This window comes from Lacerta agilis, chromosome 9 (assembly GCF_009819535.1).
Source record: "Lacerta agilis isolate rLacAgi1 chromosome 9, rLacAgi1.pri, whole genome shotgun sequence".
NCBI classification, from domain to species: Eukaryota; Metazoa; Chordata; class Lepidosauria; order Squamata; family Lacertidae; genus Lacerta; species Lacerta agilis.
The window spans coordinates 21,126,415-21,137,708 of NC_046320.1; the positions used below are offsets into that span (position 1 = coordinate 21,126,415).

Consider the following 11,294-nt stretch of genomic DNA (forward strand, 5'->3'; position numbering starts at 1 on the left):
AAAGGAATAAACTAACTTATGAGTAGGTATAGGATACAGGCAGTAAAATGGGACGTGACATCTTTGATCACAGTTATGGAGTTGATTCAGGTGGTTTTGGAGTTGCAGGACTTCACAAAAGCTTTATCGGGAGCTGAGGAATCTTACAAATGTTTCTAAGTGAAAGAGGCTCAAACATGTTACCTGTAAATTTAAGTGAGCAATAATTTTTTCATTACTTCTGCTTCTGGCTTCCAAAGATATGACATCATGAGAGCGACCGCCATCCAGTGCCAGGCCTAAACGCTCAATCTCACTGTCTCGCAGCTCAACCTTTGGAGACAAAATCATTACTCTTTTAAAACACTCTTTTAGTGTTGCTGCTGTAAGTGCCTGGCCAGAACTTCTACACTTAGTACATAAGGATATGGGACTGTTCTGGGGATCCTAGGATTTCCAATGAACACTCATCATACCAGAAATTATCCTCAACACCAGTCTGATGTATGGACCATTTGTGAATGTGTTACCAGAGAGGCTGTGATAGCACGCAGGAAGGGTTCTCCTCAAGTGTTCTAGGGGCCTGACAAGTTCATCAAAGCCACACATGCCAACACAACACAGGTAAAGTGCAATAAGATTAAGAATAAGTTTCTTTGGAAAGGAAATTGAATATTAATAGGAATCTCTCCTTAGGAAGCTGCCTTGGGGTTTGTTGTGGAACTGGTGGTGCTCATGCACAACATTTTATCATTGTAATCATCAAAATGCCAGCTAGGATTCCTCCACAATTAATTGGGATTTCCCTTTACAGTCAAACCTCGGTTGTTGAACGTAATCCATTCTGGAAGCCCGTTTGGCTTCCAAAATGTTTGACAACCAAGGTGTGGCTTCTGATTGGTTGCAGAAGCTTCCTGCACTCAAGTGGAAGCCATGTCGGACATCCAGCTTCCGAAAAACATTCGAAAACTGGAGCATTTACTTCTGGGTTTTTGGCGTTCAGGAGCTGAAACATTCCAAAACGGAGATGTTAGGGAGCTGAGGTTTGACTGTACCACAAGAATTCTCAGATAACCCATTATACACATGCGGTCACTCCTGGTGTGGATGCTCACTAGCACATTTTCTTGTGGATGATTTGTCACACATTTTGGTGGGTGGTTTCTAATACCACACACCTACTTCTGTTTGCTCCTCACTTGATACAAGTGTGACAGTTTCCATCAACTGTCTTGTGCTGGAGGAGTGTCTAAATTTCGACTAACCAGTTAGGAGTTGTTCTCTCAAGATGTCTACACAGTACAAGTAGGGTATTAACTCAGAAACTGTAAGCATAGTAAATACATCAGGCACTTTTGTGCAAGTCCTCAGTATTGATTTAAATTTTTTTTTAATGCAATTCGATACTGCCCAGTTTCTCCCTCATCCCATCTGTAAAGAAAACACATGCCTCAATTTTGTATTTTGTCAAATATGGTAATTTGGCTAGTAACATTTTCTTTCCTATGCTTCCTGTTTTATTTTGTTTTGTTTTATTAAAGGAATACATGCACATAGTTACAAAAATATTGTGATCATGCCCAGAACAGAAAAAGGCAATGGAAGGAAAGGGAGGAACAAGTGAGAAAGATAAAAACTCCTCTGTATAAATTTTGTCAAGCTCTATCCACTGGGATAGATGGATGGTGCTATAATAGCAGTGAATAACCAGGACAGGGAAAAAACAGGAGTTTGGTGAAAGCTAACGTGCCAAAACCATACACAGAAAAATTGGACCAACCTCTTTGCGATATAGGGACCCCAATTGAAACCACCTGTATACAGAGTCAGAATCCTGACCCATCTAGCTCAGTATAGTTTACACTGACTGCAGCTCTCTAGCATTTCAGACAGGGATTGCAGATTGAGTCTGAGATGCTCTGCATGCAAAGCATGAGCTGTACCACTGAGCTACATTCCCCACTCTGTCAGTAGAATGAATACGGAAGTAACTATGCCAATGCAAGCCACTACTGGCTTTTAACCAGAACATTAGCAAAATGCTGACAGTTCCTGGGGGGAAATGCTGATCTTAAGATCCCTTCTTCAGCAAAGAGAAACTGTAGACTATACTGAAAAGTCAAGAAGCAAAATGTTGTTGTTCAGTCGTTCAGTCGTGTCCGACTCTTCGTGACCCCATGGACCAGAGCACGCCAGGCACGCCTATCCTCCACTGCCTCCCGCAGAAGCAAAATACACACCCCTTAAAATTTACCTGTTTGCTGTAATTTTTCACCTCACGTTCAGCTATCTCTAGCTTTTCTTGCAAGTCCGACACTTCTAACTGCAGTTCATGAATTCTGAAATATATTTTATCTGAATTTGAATTTCATTCAGGAATTCTACATTAATAAAATATTTTCCGCAGACAGCTAGTTCTCTCATTATTACCTGTTCTACAGTCACTCAAAATCTCAAGTCATTCAATAGCTTGCATTTAGAAGCAGCAAAAGTTAAAGTAATTAAAACAATGTGTTTTACATTAATAACCCCCTCAAATACAGTGGTACCTCGCTAGACGAATGCCTCGCTAGACGAATGCCTCACTAGAGGAAAGGCATTCGCTAGCGAAAGGCTGTCTCGCAAGACGAATTTTTCTATGGGCTTGCCTTGCAAGACAAAAAATTTCCGCGATTCCCCCCCCCCCCGTCAAACCACTATTCCCCCGTTGGTGCTTCGCAAGACGAAAAATTCGCTATACGACAGCACTCGCAGAACGAATTAATTTCGTCTTGCGAGGCACCACTGTAGGCATAGTACTCACTAAGAAAAATATACTGAACTTTGTAACCATACATTGTTAAAACATTGAAACCTAACATTGCTAATCCCTTGTTTTATGATCAGAGTGAAGAAGTCCAAAGGAAGGCCAAAGTGCAATACATAAACTGTTCTGGTTTTTTAAAATGTATAATGAATGCCATAGTAACTTTTGATTTCTTGTCATTTTGACACTGGGAAACAAACAGCGATTAAAGATCTAAGTAATTCTTCCCAAACATTTTTGGGAGGGGAAGACCTTTTCTCCCACAGAAGTGGGAGGGGAAGGGTTAGAGACCAATTCTCATTCATGGAAGACTGGAGGGAGATGTCAGGATGGCATTACTAGTATGTCAAGATTTTAAAAGACCATTAATCACCTGTTGTCAGCCACTTGAAGAAGGTCTGCAATATACGGGTCATCTGGCTGAGGAATTGGATAAGCACCGATTCCTGAGGGAGGGACTGGTTGGTCTATCTGCATACGCTGACGCCTGAACGGAATATTTCTTTTCCTACCACCTACAAAGATAAATGCATATTACTAAGAATTAAACAGCCTCAAGGAGTTCTTCTTTATATTGAAGAACCAAAGAAATCCATTTGTTACTGGAATGATACTTTTAAGCAGTAGCTAATTATATGAGTGGCAAAGAATACATTTAACAAAATGTTCATTAAAATAATAGCTTAAATGAAATCTACATGCTATACAGACATAAAGCTACATTAAAGCCCTCAAAGACTAAGAGCATGCATTAATTTCATTATATTAGAAGAGTTTGGATTTGATATCCTGCTTTTCACTACCCGAAGGAGTCTCAAAGCGGCTAACATTCTCCTTTCCCTTCCTCCCCCACAACAAACACTCTGTGAGGTGAGTGGAGCTGAGAGACTTCAAAGAAGTGTGACTAGCCCAAGGTCACCCAGCAGCTGCATGTGGAGGAGCGGAGACACGAACCGGTTCCCCAGATTACAAGTCTACTGCTCTTAACCACTACACCATACTGGCATTACTGTGTTTGCAAGTGTAAAATAGTGTAAATCTGTCCTTCATTGATTTCAATGGGAAATAACAGTGCAATCATAACCATGACTGCTCAGAAGTCCTAATCAATTCAACGGTAAACGCATATAACTAACAGTAAATAGGGTTAGGATTATTGCCTAAATTCAAGTAAATTCTATAATTCCTATGTATGTATCCTAAACCCCATTGTACTCAGTGATACTGAATAAACATGCTTGTGATTGGGCTGTGAGTCTCCATCCAACACTATATTTTAGTGTGGCTATACAAGTAAAAGTCTAGATTTTGCATATAATGCCCTAAGAATAAAGATGGTAATATCTCAGCCTGAGAGCACAGAGGCAAATCTTTACTAAATGCTCATAGAGCTCTGAGAGATTATGTTTTATCTGCAACATGTGTAGTAATCTGGCAATTCCTTGTAGGCACCAGTGGCTATTGGTCACATTGGCTATCACCTTGTGGGCTTCCCCAACAATTTCAGTTGAGGAAGGGATAGATACGTGGAACTGATTTCTATCCCAAAGAAAGTAGGTAATGTCTATTTATTTTTCCAAAAAGTATGCCTTGATTTACTTTATAAAATAAAACAAAATAAAAAATTCCTTCCAGTAGCACCTTAGGTAAGGTAAAGGGACCCCTGACCATTAGGTCCAGTCGTGTCCGACTCTGCGGTTGCAGTGCTCATCTCGCGTTACTGGCCAAGGGAGCCAGCGTACAGCTTCCAGGTCATGTGGCCAGCATGACTAAGCCGCTTCTGGCGAACCAGAGCAGAGCACAGAAACACCGTTTACCTTCCCGCTGGAGCGGTACCTATTTATCTACTTGTACTTTGATGTGCTTTCGAACTGCTAGGTGGGCAGGAGATGGGACTGAGCAACAGCAGCTCACCCCGTCGCAGGGATTCGAACCGGCGACCTTCCGATCAGCAAGCCTTAGGCTCTGTGGTTTAACCCACAGCGCCACCCGCATAGCACCTTAGAGACCAACTAACTTTGTTATTGGTATGAGCTTTCGTGTGCATGCACGCTTCTTCAGATACACTGAAACAGAAGTCACCAGACCCTTATATATAGTGAGAGAGTGGGGAGGGGTATTACTCGGGTGGTAGGAATGGGTGACTGGCTGATAGGTGTGGAAAACCTATTGACGATTGGTCTTACAGGAAAAAGCAAGAGGTGAGATGGCTAAAGATAGCTTTGTCATGTATAATGAGATAAGAATCCAGTGTCTTTTGACTATGGCAGACCAACACGGCTACCTACCTGTAACTGGATTTATAAAATAAAATAGTGGTTTTAAACTGTTAACAAAATAAATACAATGCACATTCCAAATTATTAAAATCAATTTAATAAAATAAAGCAAAATAATGAAAAAACAAATCAGCATAAAAACAAGGAGACAGATATTTAACTTGCACAAAAATCTCAGTGAAATAAAGTTATAGCAGTTCACCACCTAAAGCTTAAAAGAGGGGGAGAAAACCAAACCTCTCTAAAGGGAGTTTGATAACTGAGGTTCTGCAGCAATTATTAGTGCAGAATCTGGATCCATGGCTTGTGAATTTCACCCCCCATACTGACATTTGCTAAAGTCCCACTAAAACCAAATATACTCAAGTACCAAAATGGGGTGCAAAAGTGCAGCCTAGTAAGAGAAGAGGTAGCATGATGAGCACATAATCTGATAAGTGTACCTGGTGTCTGAACCACTGCTTGCAGATTTTTCTCTTGGAGTTGCTGGATCTTGTCAGTCTTGGCTTTGTTCTCTTTCTCTAATAATCTAATTTTATGTATATACTGGTTATTCAAAAATTTCATATCTGCATTCTCATGTTCAATTTTCCTCAGTGTAGTTTTCAAACCTTTAAGGAAGAAAAAAAAATCAACAGTATTCTTCCTTTTTTTCTACCTGCATACTAGGAATAAAAACCAGCTCAATATTTTTTCTTCTATCTCCAAGTGCTAAAATGCACATGTGCTGCAAATCTCAATTTACCTGAACATGTTTTTAGTTGCTTGTCTCTTTTAAAAACATGATGACAACAACAACCACTTCCTAAACAATTATCTCAAGGAGATTTACACAAGATAATTAAAAACAGTTAAAACTGCAAAACAACAGATCCATTTAAAGCAAGACTAAAACCCTAACAAGTAGATATTTTCATGGTATTCCTGCATTGCGGGGGGTTGGACTAGATGACCCTTTGGGTCCCTTCCAACTCTACAACTCTACGATTCTGTGGTAAAGACCCATCACAGTGTGCACATTTGCAATCACTGGAATAAAGCCACTTAACTGGTTTAGTTTAAAATGATGTGGCTAAACACACACATATGTGCACTTCAAACTTAGACCAGTTTTGGGGATAATATCAAGTATTATTGTTTATTATTATTTATTCAATTTATATACCACCTTTTATCAAAAGATCCCAGAGATGTGTACAACATTAAGAAGACATTTTACAATGAAATATTGCTTGAAGCAGTCTTAAGAATAAGTTAAACTATTTCTCATTTCCCTGACTCTTGGTATCATAGCTTCTCAGGGAGAACACTGGCATGCTGTGGTTTGAAACTTTATGTATTTATTTATAAAAATATTTATATACCACTGTGTCATGGATGTATCTCAGCAGTTCACAACAATATAAAAATGTAAAACCAATAAAATCATTAAAAGTTAAAAACAAGCAAAAAGAAATTCATAACATCAATAGACCACTGTGGCCTACATAGCCCTGAAAGAACAGAAAAGTTTTCAGTGGACATTTAAAAGTTGGCACAGTAGGTGCCTGCTCAATCTCTATGGTAGGGTGTTCCACAGGACTAGGCTGATGACACTAAAGGCTAGGTTTCACCTACTCGGGGAGCAACCAAAGACGTTCCTGCAGATGATCTCAGTGATCAAGCTGGTATATAAGGATTCAGGTGATCCCTGAGGTGTCCTGGACTTAAGTTGTTTAGGGCTCTGTAAATCAATAAACCTAGACAGCATCTTAAAAAGCAGAGACATCACCTTGCCGACAAAGGTCAGTATAGTTAAAGCTATGGTTTTCCCAGTACAGTAGTAATGTATGGAAGTGAGAGCTGGACCATAAAGAAGACTGATCGCCGAAGAATTGATGCTTTTGAATTATGGTGCTGGAGGAGACTCTTGAGAGTCCCATGGACTGCAAAAAGATCAAACTTATCCATCCTTAAAGAAATCAGCCCTGAGTGCTCACTGGAAGGGCAGATCCTGAAGCTGAGGCTCCAGTACTTTGGCCACCTCATGAGAAGACTCCCTGGAAAAGACCCTGATGTTGGGAAAGATGGAGGGCACAAGGAGAAGGGGACGACAGAGGATGAGATGGTTGGACAGTGTTCTCGAAGCGACTGGCATGAGATTGGCCAAACTGCTGGAGGCAGTGGAGGATAGGGGTGCCTGGCGTGCTCTGGTCCATGGGGTCACGAAGAGTCGGACACGACTGAACGACTGAACAACAACAACAACAACAACATCAATAAAAGAAACTTGAACCTGGTTTGGTAGCAGATGGGCAACCAGTGCAGCTGTTTTAACAATGGTGTCACTCCCACCAGTTATCTGGCCGCAGCATTCTGCACCGGCTGGAGCTTCTGAGTCATACCCAAGGACAGCCCCACATATAGTGCATGACAGTAGCCTCAAGATTACCAATGGACTACAGTGGTCAGGTGAGAAGAGAAGACTCCCTAGAAAAGACCCTGATGTTGGGAAAGATGGAGGGCACAAGGAGAAGGGGACGACAGAGGATGAGATGGTTGGACAGTGTTCTCAAAGCTACTAACATGAGTTTGGCCAAACTGCGAGAGGCAGTGAAGGATAGGCGTGCCTGGCGTGCTCTGGTCCATGGGGTCACGAAGAGTCGGACACGACTGAACGACTGAACAACAACAACAACATAGTGGTCAGGCTATCCCTGTCCATGAATGGCTGTGGTTAGCGAACCAGATGAAGCTGGCAGAAGGCACAACTAGCCACAGAGGACAATAGGGCTCCTAGTGATGCATTTGGGAGTGCCCCCAAACTATGCACTTGCTCCTTCAGAGGGAGATTCCCAAAGAGCTTCCGTCTTCCCAGGATTCAGATAGTTTATTGGCCCTTATCCAGTCCACCACTGCATCAAGAAACATAGTCTTTGGGTGGCATTCAATGCTGCCATTCTGCTTTTGATGTAATGGAGAGATCCACAAAGATAAAAGGTAAGGTGATTTTTGTAGATTCCATCTTCCTGCTGCATCACCAGAGCAAGTGCTTCCAAAACTCACCACAAAGGGTAGAGTGCTACCACCAAACTTATTAGAGGCAAGACTTGTGGGATCAATGGCAACCACAAGTTTTGGCTAACTAACAATAGTAGTCAAAAGTTGTTGCCCCCCTTTCTAAGAGACAAATAATCAGTTATGTTTTCAATATTACCTTTGACCTGCTTTTCCAATTGTTCTTTCAGTTTCAGAATTTCTAAATGTAGTTCATTGTTTTCACGGGTGAGCCTAGCATTTTCTTCTCGATAAGGTTCTAGAATAACGTCAAAGTTGCTGTATTCTTTTTCTAGTTTTCCAGAAGATAGCTTAGCACTCCGGAGGCTCTCAGTTGTATGAACAAGGTCACTGAAATGGAAGGAAAACAAATTTCCAAGCTTGAGAGATGAATCCTATAATGGCCAAAACTAGTGTTTTGTATAAATACCCTGCTCCAGTCACCCCCTAGGCCAGAATAGAGGCAGATTTTGGCTTGGTGTATTAGCCAACCAGATTTAAAATAGAACATTTCATCTATTTCCCTATGTCTATGCAAGTATGCATGGACTACAATCTTAACCTTACTTAAATGGCCAAGTTTTCATTAAAATCAAAAGGGGGTTTACTTGTACACACATTAAAGACAGAGGAGGCAAGCAAGCAGCATTTCTAAGATTAATGTGCAACATTTGGTTGGCAGAATTTACCCTGACTTTGTGGCTGCATATACAAGACATCCCATTTATGCATGAAAGCAAACATTTGTTTTTTCAGGGTGAATGCTGCTTACAGGAACAGCATTCACACCATTCTTTAAGATGATTAATTTGTTCAAATTAAACCCTATTTTTATTGGCTAGGACATTTAATATTGTACACCAGGGTTCCCTTATGTCACATGAATGTTCCTGTTACAAATTTTTCTATGCACTGCACTCAGACCTCTGTTCTAACAGTTGCTTATTGCAGCTAATTTTAGGCATGCTTTTAAAAGCCAATTACAATACAGCGGTGCCTCGCAAGACGAAATTAATTCATTCTGCGAGTGCTGTCGTCTAGCGAAAATTTTGTCTTGCGAAGCACGGACGGGGGAAGCACGGTTTGACGGGGGGGGGGACACGAAAATTTTTTGTCTTGCAAGTCGTGCCCATAGGGAGATTCATCTTGCGAGTCACCCTTTCGTTAGCGAATGCCTTTCGTCTAGCGAGTTTTTCATCTAGCGAGGCATTCGTCTTGCGAGGTACCACTGTACATTCTAGTGAAATTTGAAACTGATTTATCTAGATTGTGTACAGTGAGGTTACAAAAGATTACTTTAAATTGCATTTCAGGATTAACATAGGATATTTGCTTTGACAAAGCCATCTCAATGCATTTCACGGAAGACTAACTTTCACTAGTGTAATGTAGTCAAACAGCAAATATTGATCCAATAGCACCTAAGAGTACATTTTGCTATTCCCTTTTGTTTTGATACCTAAAAAGCTTTTCCACCAAAGGCAAACTCTCCACTCCTAATGGTTGTCGATAACCCAGCTGATCCAACCGCTTCCTTAGATTAACGAACTTTCGTTCTGCAGCTGTGCTCATTGTGAAGATTTTTTGAACTGTCTTTTGTGAAAAAAATGGGATCTGCAAATAATTTAAGCACATGTTAGCTTACATCATTACAACATGAACATGCAAGACCAAGCTCCTTGCTATCTGGCACTTGGTCATGACCTGATACAAGTTAGCATGGTATTCTGGCAGCTGAGACATTACTTTTTACCAGGAAGAGGGTGAAATAGAAGAGTATGGGCGCAAACTGGAGTGTCCCTGACATATCAGATTCAGAGACGAACAACTGATTAGGGTTCGTAAATAAGATGTAGCCAGGGCATCGCATGAGGTGCAACCAGTCAACCAAAATCCAGTTCCAATTCAAAACACACACTAGTGACTTCTACACAAAAGGAGCTGAATAATAAGCACTGTGCATGGAGTTTCATTTTGCAATGCCAAAACTGGGGGACCCCCTGCCTCTTGCCTTCCATTCCACATCATAGTTGCAGCATCCCCCGAGGCCCTGCGCTCAATGCAACAAGACTGGTTGCATCTGGGGCCAGACACTGTCTCTCAGATTGACCTACCTCATAGGGCTGTTGTGAGGATAAAGTCGGGAAGCAGGAATATCACATATGCCAGCCTGAACTCGGTGGAGCATGTATATAAGTGTGTGTGAGAGAGATATATCTCTATACACAATAGAATCGTAGAGTTAGAAGTGACCCCAGGGGTCATCTAGCCCAACCCCGTGCAATGCAAGGAATGGCAACTAAAGCATACATGACTTAGGGTCAGGGTCACGCACACCTCTGCAAACAACAGTGGGGTGTATGCTGTTATTTTTTGAGAGCAAGCAACTGTTCTACAGCAAGGATTTTTAGGAGAAATATAGATATATTGATGGGTCAAGAAGCAAGCAGAAGACGTGGGAGAGAGGCGGTGAGCAGCTGCAGAGGCATAGGGATCGCAGCGAAGGGAGCAAAGGGGGGGGGTGCGACTGGTGCTCTGGGCGGGAGGGTCAACCCAAGGGGAGCGGCGAGGAGGGGCCCAACAATGAAGCAGCGATTGTGGGACGGTGGGCGGCGGAGAGGGTCTGGCCAGAGCCGCAAGACAAGGAACCCGAAGTGGCCGCTCTGTGATTGCGGAGGGCGAGGGCGACAGCGCTTTCCTAAGGCAGCCTCGTCCTCAAGGCCCCAGGAAGCGTCACAGCAGCTGAAAGGGCTGCTCCCTGCGCGGTGACGTCACCGCCCCGCCGTCGCCATGGAAACGGGCCCTTGGTGAGGCCTCTCTAATAAATCTCGGCCTCGCCGCCGAGGGCCGTTAAACCCGCGGCCTGGCCTTTCCCCACCTCTCGCCCTCGGGGGCCCTCCTGGGTCTCCGGCTACTCTACCTTCGCTTCTTTCTCCACGCAAAAAAGCCTCCCAGGAAGTTAGAGCGGCGGTGTGGGCCGAGGCGGCCGTTTGAAAATGGCGCGCGAAGCGTCCGCCGCCGCTCCGCTTCCGCCCGGCGTCGCCCCCAGCAACGGCTCTCCGAGCGCGAGCGCGCTCTAGGGAACTTTTAACGGACGAGACGGGGCTCCGCCGCGCGCTACCGCAGCGGCCTCTGGCGGCGTAGGCTGGGAGGGCAGGTTTCGAGAGCCTTTTTAAGGGTCACTCGCCGGGCCA

At 42.9% G+C, this 11,294-nt stretch overlaps 1 protein-coding gene across 3 annotated transcripts in view; it reads right to left on the reverse strand.

The window, feature by feature from the left end:
- The window catches only part of CEP135 (centrosomal protein 135), a 34,543-nt gene extending 23,386 nt beyond the window's left edge, over positions 1-11,157 (reverse strand). For 2 of the 3 annotated variants that reach the window (XM_033159910.1, XM_033159908.1), the window contains exons 1-7: positions 11,021-11,157; positions 9,560-9,714; positions 8,261-8,451; positions 5,508-5,675; positions 3,159-3,300; positions 2,234-2,318; positions 184-312 (exon numbers count right to left, since the gene is read on the reverse strand). In XM_033159910.1, the coding sequence (XP_033015801.1) occupies positions 184-312; positions 2,234-2,318; positions 3,159-3,300; positions 5,508-5,675; positions 8,261-8,451; positions 9,560-9,672 (828 nt within the window). In that variant the 5' untranslated portion in view covers positions 9,673-9,714; positions 11,021-11,157. Of the gene's footprint in view, positions 1-183; positions 313-2,233; positions 2,319-3,158; positions 3,301-5,507; positions 5,676-8,260; positions 8,452-9,559; positions 9,715-10,214; positions 10,288-11,020 lie in introns of those variants that run through there. The other variant, XM_033159909.1, reaches the window with a different exon arrangement.
- Positions 11,158-11,294: the final 137 nt, after the last annotated feature.